This window comes from Labeo rohita, chromosome 7 (assembly GCF_022985175.1).
Source record: "Labeo rohita strain BAU-BD-2019 chromosome 7, IGBB_LRoh.1.0, whole genome shotgun sequence".
Taxonomy (NCBI): Eukaryota; Metazoa; Chordata; class Actinopteri; order Cypriniformes; family Cyprinidae; genus Labeo; species Labeo rohita.
The window spans coordinates 36,449,401-36,467,553 of NC_066875.1; the positions used below are offsets into that span (position 1 = coordinate 36,449,401).

The 18,153-nt window shown below is 35.2% G+C and overlaps 3 protein-coding genes across 3 annotated transcripts; 2 read left to right on the top strand and 1 right to left on the bottom strand.

The window, feature by feature from the left end:
* Positions 1-2,139: 2,139 nt before the first annotated feature.
* On the bottom strand, positions 2,140-3,212 carry nedd8 (NEDD8 ubiquitin like modifier). The gene is made up of 4 exons (XM_051115708.1): positions 3,048-3,212; positions 2,766-2,813; positions 2,612-2,694; positions 2,140-2,523 (listed from the first exon to the last, which is right to left on the bottom strand). Exons 1-4 carry the CDS (start codon positions 3,063-3,065, stop codon positions 2,403-2,405), a joined length of 270 nt encoding a protein of 89 aa, XP_050971665.1. The 5' UTR covers positions 3,066-3,212; the 3' UTR covers positions 2,140-2,402.
* Positions 3,213-3,534: 322 nt separating this feature from the next.
* Positions 3,535-11,162, top strand: gmpr2 (guanosine monophosphate reductase 2). Its single transcript, XM_051115706.1, has 10 exons — positions 3,535-3,618; positions 4,001-4,136; positions 4,244-4,363; positions 6,844-6,927; positions 7,022-7,195; positions 7,285-7,366; positions 7,455-7,561; positions 9,199-9,241; positions 9,413-9,572; positions 10,881-11,162. The coding sequence occupies exons 2-10, from the start codon at positions 4,050-4,052 to the stop codon at positions 11,068-11,070; spliced, it is 1,047 nt and encodes a 348-aa protein (XP_050971663.1). The 5' UTR covers positions 3,535-3,618; positions 4,001-4,049; the 3' UTR covers positions 11,071-11,162.
* Positions 11,163-12,571: 1,409 nt separating this feature from the next.
* On the top strand, positions 12,572-18,124 carry si:ch211-216p19.6 (E3 ubiquitin-protein ligase TRIM39). The gene is made up of 7 exons (XM_051113967.1): positions 12,572-12,671; positions 12,974-13,533; positions 13,613-13,708; positions 15,031-15,264; positions 15,346-15,493; positions 15,680-15,706; positions 16,435-18,124. The coding sequence occupies exons 2-7, from the start codon at positions 12,976-12,978 to the stop codon at positions 17,007-17,009; spliced, it is 1,638 nt and encodes a 545-aa protein (XP_050969924.1). The 5' UTR covers positions 12,572-12,671; positions 12,974-12,975; the 3' UTR covers positions 17,010-18,124.
* The last annotated feature ends 29 nt before the right edge of the window (positions 18,125-18,153 follow it).

The window sequence follows — 18,153 nt, forward strand, 5'->3', positions numbered from 1 at the left end:
CTGCCACCTAGTATAAATCGGGAAAATTGCAGATTTTTTGTCACCTTTGCCAATAGTTTGGTTTTCAACTCACTTGGGGTTTTATTTACCACATGGGTTGTATATTACATTTTTTTCTCAGTTGCTTTGGCATTTTGAAACAGTCTTATTCTCTAACTGTAAATGCAATTGTTTTAAGGGACAACTACACTGGCCTCCAAAAGTTTGTAAACGTCTAGAAAAGTGGGGTTTTGGACAGTATTGGCATGAATCCTTTTTAATTTGACATAATTTTGCACTGATAAGGGACAACACAATCTACGAAAACATATTTTATTACATAAACAGTTTATACATAGAAAAAACTTAAATTTTCAAATCATCAAAATGTCCACCATTAGCACCATTAGCAATTCACTGTATTCTAAACTTAATTGGCAATCAGTGGTTGAAGCTATTAAGGTGTGCTGACCCAAGTTTAAACCAGTAACCAGGGATCACAGCTGGCAAAGGGCAATGTATATATTGCCATTATTATGTAATCAAAATTATTATTATTATTATTATTATTATTATTGCTGGTCTTCAATGATAATGTCAAGTTACTTTAATGTATTTACACCAAAAAATGATGCCCCTTTGCCAGGGGTGTTTCCAAACTTTTGGAGGGCAGTGTATATGCAACTATATTGCTTGTCTGCAAAATAAAATAACTTACCCACAACATAATGAATGCTTCAAAACCTTGTTATTGTGTCAGTAAATTGGCCATTATCACCTAAATCAAAAGTTTTGTCATTGTGTGAGCCATACTCATCAAAATGTTGTTGTTTTTTTATGCCAGACAACCCTGGAAATCTTTATGTACAAATGTACTTTTTGTTCTACTTTTTTGTTGAATGTGTATCACACTGAGCTTTTTAGATGCAGTTTTTATCAGTAGATAAAAACACAGAAAAATCATACACATATTTGTATGTATAGAGCACTTTTTTGTTGGTGAAAAAAGATATCATAGATATATATGAAATATGTAGGGTGCATTTTGCATGTGATTTCTCACATAAAGAATGTATAGATTTCACTGAAAATCAGCAAGCCATGTGCATTTAGTTATTGTGCAAATTGTAGAAATTGCACTTTTTTGCACACTGTTCAAAGTTTTTGAACCGTAAGATTTGTAATGTTTTTTAATGTTTCTGCTTAGCAAGTTTGCATTTATTTGATCCAAAGTACAGCAAAAAATGTAAAATGTTAAAATATCTTTACTATTTAAAATAACAGCTTTCTAACTGAATATTTTTAAAATGTAATTTATTCCTGTGATCAAAGCTAAATTTTCAGCATCATTACTCCAGTCTTTAGAAAACATGATCCTTCAGAAATCATTGTAATATGCTGATTTGCTGTTCAAGAAACATTTATTATCAATACTTAAAGCAGTTGAGTACTTTTTTCAGGATTCTTTGATGAATACAAAGACCCAAGGATCAGCATTTATCTGAAATAAAAAGCTTTTGTATTATTATACATTATACCATTCAAAAGCTTGGAGTCAGTGTAATTTTATTTTATTTTTTGGGAAAGAAATTATAGAAGAAATTAGTACTTTTATTTAGCAAGGATGCTTTAAATTTATCAAAAGTTTTGATATAGACATATATAATGTGTTGATTTCTATTTCAGATAAATGCTGTTCTTCTGAACTTTCTATTTATCAGAGAAACCTGAAAAATATGTTTTCAACATAATAATAATATTAATAATAAATGTTTTTTGAGTAGCAAAAGGATCATGTGACTGGAGTAAAGATGCTAAAAATTCTGCTTTGAAATCACAAGAATAAATTACATTTTAAAATATATTTAAATAGAAATCAGTTATTTTAAATAGTAAACATATTTCAGAGTTTTTCGCTGTACTTTGGATCAAATAAATGCAGGCTTGGTGAGCAGAAGAGACTTCTTAAAAAAAAACATTAAAAATCTTACTGTTCAAAAACTTTTGACTGGTAGTGTATGGTGTGAACAATAATCTAATTGTTCAAAAATCTAAATTTATTGTTTTGAGACAAACATTCTTATTTAATAACTGAGTCAAAGCAATTGAGGATAACCTGAAAACCTTTAGAATGATGAAAGAATCAACATTGTTACGTGCTTCAATGGTTGCATCAATTTTTATTGACAAACTGATACATCAGTTCCACTTTGATTTTTAACACATCTTGTAAACTTAACAAAAAGAGCACAATCATGCTCTTAACAAATTAAGGAGGAGTGGCATTAACAGGAAAAAGCTGATGAATATTCCAAGAAATAGAATGCAATGGCTGCCACTTGTCAGTCCAGATGATACAAATGGTTTCTGGCAACATGTGTGAATATATGGGCTATCTAAGGTGGCAAAGGCAGGAGTGACGGTTACATAGATGAAAGGAGACTGCTGGGATGCTGGTGGACCTGTCCACCTCTTAGCGCAAGAACCAGATGCAGCACAGAGCCACCCTGGATCTTGTAATCAGCTGCTGTTTTCTCATCATTCCTGAGGTGGAGAAGATGAAGGGTTTAGAATAAAAATACACAAATGTTATAGGAGCGAGATGAACGTGTGCATAAATGACTTAAGTTACATCTGTTTTCCACTGTAGATGAGTCTCTGTTGCTGGGGTGGGATTCCCTCTTTCTCCTCCACTCTCTCTTTTATTCTCTCCACCTGAATAAAATGCACTTTAATGTCCGTCCTTTAACATTTGCTATAAATCAGTAAACATTTTTGTATTGTACCTTGTCTGTGGGCTCGATGTCAATCTCGATTTCTTTGCCAGTGAGTGTCTTAAAAACAACGACGACGACAAACATGAGATTTCCCTCTGAATGGCTCTTTTAGCATTTACATACCACAGTTTGTTATAATATTATCTGTGTACGTCATATTGTAATAAAATGCTGCTTTTATGATTCGCAATGCCTTACCATATTTAATAATTAATAATAAATAATTGCACTAGCTCTGACTAGAACCATACTGACGATAAGAACTGTGCTGAATGAAATAGCTGTTCTTACCTTGACTTTAATTAGCATTGTGGCTTCTTCTGCTCTAGAAAAACATGCAGGGAATTTTATGCGAATGTAATTAATTTACGGTGGAAGAAGTTTAGACACCTCTAATCAAATTATTCCCACAATTTGCCCACCGAAGTTCCTGCGTTACTAAAAAATAATTCCTACCATTCTAGTGTCTGTAGGAAACGTTCCGACGGACTGTGTGGAAAATAACGGTTTTCGATGCCAGACGACGATTTAGAATTTTGTGAAATTAACTAATTGTTTTATATTTTATTATTTAAATACTTACAACTTACTTAGCTAACTGTAAATAACAAAATCTTTCGGTTGAATTCAAACTGACCGGGAAAAATTAAATTTGCGACATTTCTTGCGACCGTAATGTGTGTTTGTTTTTTCACCGAACGTTTGACCTTGAATTTATGCGCTAACCGTCAGAACAAAAACTACAGTACATGCGCTGACAACCGTAAACATCCGGCCTCTTAAAATTACCGCCTCCAACCCGGAAACAGGTTTCATTCTCTTCCATGCAGCCTTCGAAGGAGGTGCTCGTCTGCAATTATAGGTAGGAAAATATTTATTTTGTGGCGTATGTATATAAGGTCAGAGGTGCAACTGTTTGTAATGGAGAGCAAAAAAAATGTCACGATGACAGAAGATCAGCCATTATGCTCTTGTGGCCTAGGTTATCTGACATGTGCAGAACAGAACCAGATGTGAGACATCTAGGGTCATTTTATTTTTTGTGGCACATTGCTTTACGCTGCTGTCTGGAATAGCTATTTGGTATCACAAAATGTTTAATCATAGATTTAGAGTTTTGAAGTAATTATAAAAAGTATATTTCCTGTCTCAGTGTATCACCCTCCCCACTTCTTCAGCATCTGCAGCTCCCATAACTGAAGGAGTGGGAATGTTTATCTTTCCCTTGTCTTTTGTTTTTGCAGACAGTGAGAAACAGTTAGAACAGTCTCAAGGCCATCCTGATCAACAGCCATGCCACGAATTGAAAATGATATCAAACTCGACTTCAAGGACGTGCTGCTTCGACCCAAAAGAAGCACTCTCAAATCTCGCAGTGAGGTTAGTCACTCTTATTTATTTGCATAATAGGTGACATATGAAGTATTAGTTTGGTCTGTGGACTTTTATTGCTTTTCACACTCTCTTCTGTCTCTCATCTGTTTCAGGTGGATCTCATGCGCAGTTTTACATTCAGAAACTCAAAGGGAAGCTACCGTGGGATTCCCATCATAGCTGCTAACATGGACACCGTGGGGACTTTTGAAATGGCTTTAGCCTTACATCAGGTATGGATGAACTCTTCTGATTTTCATACAGTCTCAACAGAATTCTAAACAAACATCTTTTCTTCAGAAAAATCCTTCAGGTCTTTGGTTTTCCAGCATTTTTGTGTATTTGAACCCTTTTAAACAATGACTGTACACACCCTGACAAAAGTCTTGTCGTCTATCCAAGTTGTAGGAACAACAAATAATAACTTGACTTCTAGTTGATCATTTGGAATCAGAAGTGGCTTATATGAAAGGCAAAGGCCTCTAGATTACGCTTATTTTACCTAAATAAAATCTTATCATGCCGTGATTTTTAATTACTTAATTAGGACAGAAAGGTCAGACTTTGCTTAGACAAAAGTCTCGTCACATCTTTAAAGGATTCAACCAATCACAGATTAGAGCGTCACCTGTGACAAATACTGTAATCAGCACATTCCCAGGTGTGTAGAAAAACCCCAGCACACCCAGCCTTCATTTGAAATGCATCCTGACCTGACAGCATGCCAAAGATGCAACCACAGACCAAAGTGCTGATCATCAAGAGCCTGAAGACCAAGTCTCCTCCTGAGGTGGCAGGCATCTTTAATGTGTCTAAACGTCAAGTGGAGAGGATAAGAAAAAGATTTGAAGAAACTGGTGAAGTTCATGACAGGCTCAGGTCAGGCAGACCCCATAAGACAACTGTTCGAGAGGACCGTTGATTGGACAGTCCAGGGCCAGCCCTTTTTCAACTGAAGCAGAGCTACATAACAACTGGTCACCAGAAACCCCTGTATCTACAAGAAGTCTGTCGAATTCTCTCACGCAGTGGTCTCAATGGCCGAATTAGTGCTCAGAAACCAGCATTAAACAGAAGGCAACTAAAAAATCGTGTTGCATTTGCCAAGGCCTACAGCTTGCAGGAAGGATGGACTGTGGAAAAGTGGCAGAAGGTTGATTTTTTTTCCGATGAATCATCTACATCCCACTCGTCGCAAATACTGCAGAAGACCTATTGGAACCCGCATGGACCCAAGATTCACACAGAAAACAGTCAAGTTCGGTGGAGGAAAAATCGCGGTTTGGGGTTACATTCAGTATGGGGGCGTGCAAGAGATCTGCAGAGTGGATGGCAACATCAACAGCCTGAGGTATCAAGACATTCTTGCTGCCCATTACATTCCAAACCACAGGAGAGGACAAATTCTTCAGCAGGATGGCGCTCCTTCTCATACTTCAGCCTCCACATCAAAGTCCCTGAAAGCAAAGAAAGTCAAGGTGCTCCAGGATTGGCCAGCCCAGTCACCAGACATGAACATTATTGAGCATGTCCGGGGTAAGATGAAGGAGGAGGCATTGAAGATGAAACCAAAGAATCTTGATGAACTCTGGGAGTCCTGCAAGAATGCTTTCTCTGCCATTCCAGATGACTTTATTAATAAGATATTTGAGTCATTGCCGAGACGTATGGATGCAGTCCTCCAAGCTCATGGGAGTCATATACAGTATTAATTCTTTTTCCACTGCACCATGACTTTATGTTCTGTACTGTACATTATTTCTGTTAAGACTTTTGTCTAAGCAAAGTCTGACCTTTCTGTCCTAATTAAATAATTAAAAATCAAGGCATAATAAGATTTTATTTAGGTAAAATATGTGTAATCTAGAGGCCTTTGCCTTTCATATAAGCCACTTCTGATTCCAAATGATCAACTAGAAGTCAAGTTATTATTTGTTGTTCCTACAACTTGGATAGGCGACAAGACTTTTGTCAGAGTGTGTATGAGACTGTACACTGAGGACAACTGAGGGGCTCATATGTAACTATTACAGAAGGCTCACTGATGCTCCAGAAGGAAAAATGATGCATTAAGAGCTGGGGGTGAAAACTTTTGAACAGAATGAATATTTTTCTTATTTTGCCTAAATATCATATTTTTTTCATTTACTACTACCCTTCAGAAGATACTTGCATGTTTCCCAGAAGACAAAATACATTTATTTTACCCTCATGTTACAAATGGTTTCAAATACACAAAAATGCTGGAATACCAAAGAATTTGTGGGACCTGAAGGATTTTTCTGAAGAACAGGGGGCAGTTTAACTGTTCAGGACAAACAAGGGACTCAAGAACAGCTATCACTAAACAAAAAAGCACAGCTGTGGATCATTCAAGTAACAGCACAGTGTTAAGAATCAAGTGTATGTAAACTTTTGATAGGGGTCATTTTTATAAATTCAACTATTATTTTCTATTGTGGGCCATATGTAAACATCTTTTATGTGAAATATTATTCAGGTCAGGACAAAATCAACAATAACATGCATTTTGTATGATCCCTCTTATTTTGCTAAAAGAATCAACATTTTGCAGATTCTGCAAGGTGTATGTAAACTTTTGACTTCAAGAAATGCATGAAAAATAAATGTTTAATTTATTTTTGGTGGCCAGAATTTAGTTTTGAATTGTTATTTTGGAATTAACTTTTTTTTTTTTGTATTTTTCTTGTAGTTTACTCTCTTTACAGCCATCCATAAGCATTATTGTGTGGATGACTGGAAGGAGTTTGCAACCAAGCACCCAGAATGCTTACAGGTGAGTGACATCTTTGCTAGATTTTAGATTTAATCAACAAATCTCTAGATTATTGATATTTAAATGGTTTGACATTCTTTCTTTGTTTCTCCAGAGTGTAGCAGTCAGCACGGGGACGGGTGATGGGGACTTTGAGAAACTGGGGGCCATTCTGGCTGCTGTACCTCAGATTCAGTACATATGTGTGGATGTTGCCAATGGCTACTCTGAACACTTTGTCAACTTTGTCAAAGATGTGAGGCAGAAGTACCCTACGCACACTATCATGGTCAGTTACCTGTCAACAGATACTTTTTCTATTGACATTTTCTCATTAACAATCAACTTAATATTCTGAGATCTGTTTGTGTTTTGTAGGCTGGCAATGTGGTCACAGGAGAGATGGTTGAAGAGCTGATTCTTGCTGGTGCTGACATCATCAAAGTTGGCATTGGACCAGGTACCATCATCAGTCGTCTATTACCAGAGTTTCAGATGGTGTTCAGATTCATATTGCACCAGTTTCACTTATATTTATGTGTGTGTAGGTTCTGTATGCACCACTCGTAAGAAGACCGGTGTAGGTTATCCTCAGCTGAGCGCAGTCATTGAGTGTGCTGATGCTGCACACGGCCTGGGTGGACACATCATATCTGTGAGACTCTTGTTTTTCTACTACTAGTTGAGTTAGGAAGTAAACATACACTACCAGTCAAAAGATTTATATGTTTTTTAAAGAAGTCTCTTCTGCTCACCAAGCCTGCATTTATTTGATCCAAAATACAGCAAAAGCAGTAATATTGTGAAATATTTTTACTATGTAAAATAACTGCTTTCTATTTGAATGTATTTTAAAAATGTAATTTATTCCTGTGATCAAAGCTAAATTTTCAGCATCATTACTCCAGTCTTCAGTGTCACTCAATCCTTTAGAAATCATAATATGTTGATGTGCTGTTCAAGAAACATTTTTATTATTTTTATCATCAATATTTAAAACTATATTATTTCTAGATGAATAGAAAGATCCAAAGATCAGCATTTATGTGAAGTAAATTGCATTTGTAACATTATACACTATACCATTCAAAAGCTTGGAGTTATATATATATATATATATGGGGGGATGAAATTATAGATAAATATAATTTATAAATAAATTAGAAGAATGAATATTTTTTATTTAGCAAGGATGCTTTAATATTGATCAAAAGTGATGATAAAGACATTTATAATGTTACAAAAGATTTCTATTCTAAATAAAAGCTGTTCTTCTGAACTTTTTATTCATCAAAGAAACCTGAAAAAATTCCACTCTGCTGTTCTCAACATAATAAATGTTTTTTGAGCAGCAAATCAGAATATTACAATGATTTCTGAATGTGACTGGAGTAATGACGCTAAAAATTCAGCTTTGAAATCACAGGAATAATTTACATTTTAAAATATATTATTTTAAATAGTAAAAAATATTTCAATATTTTTACTGTTTTTGCTGTATTTTGGATCAAATAAATGCCATCTTGGTGAGCAGAAGAGACATCTTTAAGAAACATTAAAAACTTTTGGCTGGTAGTGTAAGAATAAGGATAATATTGTTAATAATATTTTAAGATGAACATTTATTGGACTGAAACAGCATAGGTTTACTTGATTATCCATATATCATGTTTTAGAAAAATCATGTATATATGATCAAATATAATACAACAGGCTTTTCAAATAAGTTTATTTTATTCATCTCTTAATCATTATGGCATTGCGCCTAAAAAAATTACAACTACAGAGCTTTGATCATAAAACTAAGCATTTAAATATAACTTACTACATCTAACTCCTATTGTGAAATATAGATCGACTGATATTTTTATGCGTTTTATGTAAGCGGTCTCTTAAACGTTTATAAAAATCTTATACCATTAGCTATCAAAATGTTACTTTTTGTCCATATAAATAAAAAACACATACAATATTAAATTTAAATTAAATTTAAGTGTTTTTCCTTCTAAAGTATGAGCTCCATATTCTCACTATATTACAGGGGCCATAAAAGCCTGATGTATTAAATATGGACAAAAAACAAACACATTTTTATAGATTTTTTTTCTTTTATATTTTGTCTGAAGGTTCAATAAGCCTTTCCACTTTAAACAAATGTTTTTTTCTGACAAAATGTCAGGCTTTATAGAGTTAGCGGTGAAAATTAACAGACCATGCCGCTTGCGTGTTTTGTGGACACAGAAGCTTTGATCGTGTATTTGTGGGACTCATCTGTTTTTCATCTCGCTGTAGGATGGGGGATGCACCTGCCCAGGCGACGTCTCTAAAGCATTTGGTGAGTTTTGGTAGCAGTGTATTATAATAATGGCATAAAACAAGAAAGCAAGACATCGTAGCCAGAAACGTTGTATTTGGTCGTTACTTGTTGCCTTTCTACATGTCCAGGCCAAATTTTTTAGATGTTGGTCACGTCAACCTTAATTTGAGTGGCTAAACTGTGCGACAGGGGCGGGAGCTGACTTTGTGATGCTGGGTGGAATGCTTGCTGGTCATTCTGAGAGTGGGGGCGAAATCATAGAGAAAAATGGCAAGAAGTACAAACTGTTCTACGGCATGAGCTCAGACACGGCCATGAAGAAGCATGCAGGAGGCGTAGCAGAGTACAGGTATGCTCATGAGAGATGCTATCATGCTGGAGCTTGTGGATTATTTTATGTAGCGTTTTGAAAAATACATAACAAATATTATTTGACAAGTAAGCAATAAAGTTGCATTCATTTAAATTTAAATAAAATTAAAGCAGCTTGAGAATAATAAACAGAAATATAACAGAATCAATGCTACAAATTTCTACAGATATGAGAAATTCAAATTCTAACGCAGTTCCTTATGATTCAGTTCATTTTTAATAACAGTGGTGGTGTTATAAAATCCATCCATTATAAAATGAATTTGATTCCGGTATAAAGCACCTATACAGAAGACAGTATTGTCATCATCCAGCTTAATTTAGTTGTTTTGTTTTTGTTCTCTTTCAAAAGTGTCAGAAATTAGGCTGGAATATTAAATCTAATGCCCAGTTTGATTTAAAACTGTGCATTCTGGTTTAAAAAAAGATATTTGGTAACACTGTCCTTGTTACATGTACGTACTATTATAATAACAATTAATTATGCATAATTACACTTCAAATGATCCCAAATGCGTTTTTAAACAATCCCAGCTGACAAAGAAGGGTCTTATCTAGGAAAGCGATCTGTGATTTTCATTAAAAAAAATAAAATTTAAATACTTTTTAATCTCAAACGCTCGTCTCGCCTTTCTCTCCATGAACTGTGTATTCTGACTCAAGACCGTTAGGGTATGTCGAAAATCTTCAATCGTATTAACTTCAAAAATCATTTCAAAATCATCCTACATCACTGCAGAAGTACCGACCCAGTCTTTGCAATGTGAACATGCAAAGAAGATCAAACACCCTTAACAAAAAAGGTAAAACAGCGATGTAGGGCGATTTTGAAGTTGAGGGAGAACATGAGATGGGAGTTTTTCGACATACCCTAACTGTCATGAACTGGAAAAAACAGTCCAAGCAGAGTAAGACAAGACAAGCGTTTGGCATTAAAAAGCATATAAATTGTATTCTTTTTATTAAAATAACTCATCTTTACGCTAGATAAGACCCTTCTTCCTCGGCTGGGATCGTTTGAAGCCGCATTTAAACTGCATTTTGGAAGTTCAAAATTGGGGCACCATATCAGTCCGTTATAAGGAGAAAAATGCTGAAATGTTTTCCTCAAAAAACATAATTTCTTTACGACTGAAGAAAGAAAGACATAAACATCTTGGATGACAAGGGGGTACTCAGTACTTAAATATATAATTACACTGTAACAAGAACACCTTAAAATAAAGTGTAACCAGAGATTTTTGGATCATCAATAATATATTGATTGTCATTTTTGTGTTTTCAGGGCGTCGGAGGGTAAAACGGTTGAAGTGATTTACAAAGGGCCTGTGGAGGAGACTGTGAAAGATGTGCTGGGTGGAGTTCGCTCCACCTGCACATACGTCGGTGCTGCTAAACTAAAAGAGTTGAGTCGTCGTACAACCTTCATTAGGGTGACCCAACAACTCAACACAGTATTTGGTAACGATAATTAAGCCAGTACTAAGGTCTAAACAGGTCCATATTGGGCCAGATTATGCCAAATCCATGCAAAGTTCATTTTATCCTCTCTGCAGTCAGATGCACACATATGCATATTCACACATTCACTTCACATCAACATTTAGTGTCATAATGAGTATTTTTAGGTTTCCACATAAGCTTTTGGAATTTAAAGGCTTTCCCCAGATGCTGCCTGAAGCAACTACTAATTTCGGAATTAGGAACACTGACACTGCAATACCAACTTTTTACATTCTGTCACTTTTAGTCTTATACTACACTGTAGTAAACAATGAGAACATTTATTACATTGTACCGATAGTGTATGTTTTGTGCAGTTTGTGTTTTAGGTCATAGCCTTAAAATCTTAAGATTGTCTTCTGTTCATTTGTCTAAACAAACTCTGTTAGTGTTACATTTTATCCTGATAATTCGGGTACTATTTTAGACTTTGTTGTAGATTTTAGCTGAACATCTATGCCTATTGTCTCATATGTTTATTCACTGGACCAATGCAGATCCTTGAAAGGATTATTGAAGTATTTACAGTTTATTATACAGTATGCTAAAGATCTCCGTTATAAACAACCATTATGTTATACAGAATATATATACAGGGTATTTTTAACCCTTTAAATGCTTTCTCCTGCGTTTGTGTGTAACAAATGCAGTTGCTTTACACAATGACTCTTAATCGGTTCCTGTACAAGTATTTGCATGATTTCATGCATTTGAGCTTGGCTTGATCATTAGGCATACTGCATACTTAAAATGTTTCTATTTTACCCTTAATTAACCATAATAATTTTTTCCATACATTTGACATTCCATTACAGTGCATTGATTGTGTTTTAAACTTGCTGCTGGAGCAGACATGAATGAATGTTGAAAAAAATAATTTTCCCCCTTTTAAAGCACATAATTTGTTAAAAACCAGATGGTCCCCATTGATTCATATTAACATTTATCTTTATTACGTGGTGTTAAATCAGTTTTATTCCTTATATTCACTTCATTTCAAATTATTTAAGAAGTTCATTTGTTAACATGCCTGTATTGTGTTGTGACAATAAATCATTTAGATAATCACTGAAAAATGAGTTGTGGTGTTTGCTTTGCAGGTACATAATTTTTAACATTTTTTTTGCATGTGAAAATATTTGTTTGCACTTTAAACACGAATAATTGTGTATTTTAAAGCCTTTAACCTGTTTGTCAAGGTCAGTGTAAACATGCTGACGCTCCTTCTTTAATAATGTTTAAGATTTATGAGACATAATCTATGCACAACACATCAGATACATATACTTGTGAAGATTTCCCTGATTTCCTCTCACAGATTGTTTCTTACTAAGATTATTTTACTCGAAACTGGATCAGTTTTCACTGAAGCAGTGTGAAGTCAGTCTAAACATGAAAGCATGTTTCTGCACAATACATCAGAATACAATCAGTTACAACATTATTGCATGGGAGGGGTAACAATGCCACATAAAAGTGACGTGAGGAACATGTGACAATGTACGCTGTCTTTCCTCCTGCAATTACACCACAAATGCACTAAGGACACACAAGAAGCCACACAGACCTAGAGGTGAGGAAACAAATAGTTTGTTAGTGAAATGTATTCCTTTGTATGTGCTTGTTTGATTGGTGTGTGTTCATTATGATTTCTATTGATATATAAATAATTGTACTGAGGCAAATTTGAAAGACACTTCATTTGTAACTACATGCAAATCTGTATTGTAATGTCAATTAAAGTATCTGTTGCATTTCACATCCTGTATCAAAACTGGTTTGACAAGTTCAATTTGTTTAAAAAGGAGGGGCAAGTAGAGATAAAGTGCATGCAAGCTTTGTTTGTACAGTCATTTTGTTTTCTTCTTCCACCAGCGATGGCTTGTTCCATCAGTTCTCAGGTTGCAGAACAGTGCCTGTGTTCAATATGTCAGGATTTCTTCACTGACCCAGCAACCATTCCATGCGGACACAACTTCTGCATGGAATGTATCACTCAACACTGGGACAGCAGTATAGGACCTCAGTGCCCACTGTGCAAGACGGACTTTCACTTGAGACCAGAACTTGGCATCAACAGAGAGTTCAGAGAGCTCATTGAAGGACTGAAGAGGGCGGAAAGTCCTATCCAACTTGGCACAGTACCATGTGATGCCTGTACAAAAATAAAGAGAGGAGCTTTAAAGTCCTGCCTGCATTGTGAAGGATCTTTCTGTAAAACACACCTAGAGCCTCATAACACTGTAGCAAAACTGAAGAAGCATAGGATTATCAACCCTGTGGAGAATCTGGAGGATTATATATGCCCGAAGCATGAGAGGCCGCTGGAGCTGTTCTGCAGAGATGATCAGAAGTGTGTGTGCCTGTCATGCACGACAAAAGACCACAAAGCCCACAAGATTGTTCCTGTGGAGGAGGAAAGCGAAGAACGGAAGGTGATAGATGCTTAATGTTTATTTGTTTTTCAAAGGCTTTCAAACTTTGCCTTAAAGAAAGTTTTGTTTCTGTCCACAGTCTCAGTTGGGGAGGAGACAAGTCGAGGTTAATTTGATGATTCAGAGCAGGATGAAGAAAATTGAAGAGATCAAATGCTCGATACACCTCAGCAAGGTTAGTCTTGTTGTATGTTCATTGCAAATTTTAATGTTTTAATGTGGTCAGAACTCAATACTGATTGATCCCATTTATTTTTTACATTTTTTACATTTTATGCAAAAGCGATTTAAAGGGATGGTTCACCCAAAAATGAAAATTCTGTACAGAAACATAGTAAGGACATCAGTGGTTTAACTGTCAGTTTATGAAGCCAAGAGAATATTTTTTGTGTGCTGAGAAAAAAAATAACGACTTTATTCAACCATTTCTATTTAACCATTTGAAAGGTTTGGAATGACATGAGGGTGAGTATTAATAACAAAATGTTAATTTTTTGCTGAACTAGCCCTTTAAAAATCATTCAAACTACAGTGTATATTTTATTTATATTTATTTGTTTGTCCTGAACAGTTAAACTACCCGCTGTTCTTCAGAAAAATCCTTAAAGTCCCACAGATTCTTTGTTTTGTTTTTTTGTTTGTTTTTTTAGCATTTTTGCGTATTTGAACCCTTTCCAACAATTATATTTTTGAGATCCATTTTTTCAAACTAAGGACAACTGAGGGACCCATATGCAACTATTACAGAAGGTTCACACGCTCACTGATGCTTCAGAAGGAAACACAATGCATAAAACTTCTTGAATGTAAAGATTAGGTTAAATGTAATTTATTTTTGACATGTAAGTATCTTCTGTAGCTTCTGAAGAATGGTACTAAATGACAAAATATGATATTTAGGCACAATAAGGAAAATGTACAGTAAACATCTTCATTCTGTTCAAAAGTTTACACCCCCCGCTCTTAATGCATTGTTTTTTCTTCTGGAGCATCAGTGAGTGTTTGCTTTTGTAATAGTTGCATATGAGTCCCTCAGTTGTCCTCAGTATGAAAAGATGGATCTCAAAATCATACAGTCATTGTTAGAAAGGGTTCAAACAAACAAAAAGGCTGAAAAACCAAAGAATCTGTGGGATCTGAAGCATCTTTTTTGAAGTACAGCAAGCAGTTTAACTGTTCAGAACAAACAAGGGACTCATGAACAACTATCACTAAACAAAACAAAAAAAAAAAGATACAAGCATATGTAAACTTTTTGAAAGAGGTCAGTTTTATAAATTCAACTATTATTTTCTCTTGTGGACTATATGTAAACATCTATGTGAAGTATCTTATTAAAGTCAGTACTAAATAAAAAAATAACATGCATTTTGTATGATCCCTCTTACTTTGGTAAACTAATTAACATTTAGCAGATTCTGCAAGGTGTATGTAAACTTTTGACTTCAACTGTAAATCTCATATAAAGAGATCGACTGTACATTGTCCTTTCCTTAGCAAAGCTCAGAAAAAGAGGAAGCAGACATTGTTGAGCTTTTCAACAATCTGATCTGCTCCATCGAGAGATGTCAGTCTGAGCTGCTGGAGGTGATAGAGCAGAAGCAGAAAGCAGCAGAAACACAGGCTGAAGAGCTCATTAAAGAGCTGGAGCAGGAGATCGCTGAACTCAAGAGAAGAAACGCTGAGCTGGAGCAGCTCTCACACACTGAAGATCACCTGCACCTTCTACAGGTCAGTGTCTCTCTGTCTGCTCACATCACAGGATAACACTCAACATGCTGAGAGATTTCTCTTTCTCTCTCTCTGCTGTAGATTTATCCATCCCTGTGCACGCCTTTAGACTCCAAGATCTGGGCTGAGATCAGTACTGACACTCATCTGAGAGAGGACAGTCTGAGGAGAGCCCTGACAAAGCATCAAAAAATTCTCAATAGTGTAATGATGAAGATTACAGAAACTGGTGAGCTTCAAGCTCCTTTGTTTAGAAAACAGCTTGATTTTTCTTGCCCTTTTATTGTGAATAAATTGAAATAGAATTATTTTGTAAGCATTCAACATTATTTAAAGCTAACGCTGGCACAGTTCTACCAATTTACATTGATCAAGTGTATAAATAAATAATCAAGTATATAAATTGTTTCCACAGAGCTAAAGAAGATTGAGAAGTTTACAGGTACAAGTCATCCATGCTATTTTCTTACATTTATGCGTAAATACACAAATAAATATGGGTGTTTCTTCAACTATGGGCACTTTTGTCCCTATGAACTTGTAAAACTCTTTAAACTCACTTTTCTGACTAGTCTAATATGTCAAATAATATCCAGCTGTGGATAAACATTCATGGAAAATCACGTTTTTTTTTTTTATTTAATAAAAGTAATAAATACATACAAATTATTAATACTTTTACACGTTTTACATCAATTGACAAAATTACAGTGTGATTAGAATTTACACACACAAATTCTTCTTACAAGTGATATTTTCACACATCACATAACTCTTCAGTGACACTGCAAAAAAACATGGAACAGCCATAATGTAAAAAATAAATGAATAATAGAAAATAGAAATTAATAGAACAATTTTTTCCTTTTTTTTTAACATAATTTTAAATATGTAATAATGGTTATTTATATTTTAATGTTGAAGTTCTAGAACAATAGTAAAACAACAGTACAATCTATATATAAAGGGCATTTATTTTAGAAAGTAGCAAATATACTTTAAATGAACTCAGTGCTAAACATTTCCAATTCCAGGTTTAATGGGAAAAATATAACAAAAGGAAAAAGTTTATGAAAGGTTCATATACTATTGTTGTCTTGTTTATTTCATACCACACATAGAGTGTGTTACAAAAAAAATTGTATGTTCTGATCTCTCTCTCTCTCTCAGTGAATGTGACTATGGATCCTGACACTGCTCATCCAAAACTGTTCTTGTCTGAGGATGACAAACAAGCTGTGTGCGGAGAAACACGACAGGCTGTCCCAGACAGTCCATGGAGGTTTGATACATGTCCCAGCGTCCTGGGGAAGGAGGGCTTCTCCACTGGGAAATTTTATTTTGAAGTGCAGGTGAAAGGGAAAACTGACTGGGATTTAGGTGTGGCGAAGGAGTCTGTTAAGAGGAAGGGAGTAATTACTCTGAGTCCAAGGTACGGACTCTGGACTCTGTGGTTAAGGAATGGTAGTGAGTATAAGGCATGTGACTGTATGTCTGTCCCTCTCTGTCTGAAAGTCAAGCCCCACAAGGTGGGTGTGTTTGTGGATTATGAGGAGGGTTTGGTCTCCTTTTATGATGTGAACTCTAAGACTCACATCTACTCTTTCACTGGTCAGTCATTTACTGAGAAACTCTATCCGTATTTCAGCCCGGGCTTTAATTATGGAGATAAAAATTCAGAACCACTGATCATTTCACCTGTCGGCATGGATAAGTGGATTTCAGTCAATTACAACTATTTGTGAAGAAGAAGAAGAAGAAGAAAATAAGAATGATTGTCAGTGTAATAAATGACAGTTTTTTTCATTACAATAACCTCAAATAGAGCTGATCTTAAAACTTATTAGGTTTTTTTTGAGAATTTGTGATTTTGAATCTTATAAAATATTTTAACGAGCCTCATGACTTATGTTTAGCTGTAACAATGAATTCGACAATAAATAAATGCAGAAAACAAATTCTCTCTCGAATCGATTCTGAGCTTGGTTTTTAACAGCAGATGGCGCTCTAATCTACTTTTTTAACCCCACACGAATGCTCAACAATATGTATCATGGATAAATCTTAAATTCCATTAAAATAACTCATTGATACTAAAATAACACTGATTGATGGATAAATATTGGCATGTGAGGAATACTGTAAATGACAACATAATAGAAAAAAAAAAATGACTGGCATAAAATGATTTTAACTTCAAAATGTTTAAAATATTTTACATTTTGGTCGGTGTTTCATGATGTTAAAGGTGTGTTCTTGACCTTTTCTCCAAAACCAGAGACCAGGAGAAAAAGCCTAGTGTGACTTCCGTATTCATCTGAAAATCTGAAGGATTTTATTTGCCAGAAACACAGGAGACAGGAGACCTTTGGAGCTGTTTTGTTGAGTCAAACACTGTGTGTCAGATGTTTCCAGCTGCATGTTTTTCAGAGTACTTCATATATGTCAATTTATTAAGTAAATCGAGGACCGTATTAAGTAAATATATTTACTTAATATATGGCAAGAAAGTCTAAACAGAGCTTGCAACCCTGCCATGCACATCATGGCTGTTAATGGCTCTCCTGATGATGGACTCATGAACTTCAACATTAACCAATGTGAGAAAAGCTTGTTAGAAGTTATCTTTGGGGTTCTGTGCAATCTTGCTTTGGAGTGATCTTTGTTGGTCGACCACTTCTGGGGAGGGTAACTGTGGTCTAGAATTTTCTCCATTTGTACTCAAACTGTCTGACTGTGGATTTGTAAAGTCCAAACTCTTTTTCCAGCCATTAGCAACAACAACTTTTCTGAGGTCCTCACAGATCTCCTTTGTTTGTGCCATGATTCACTTTCACAAACATGATCAGACTTTAATAAATCACTGTTCCTTTAATAAAACGGCATAAA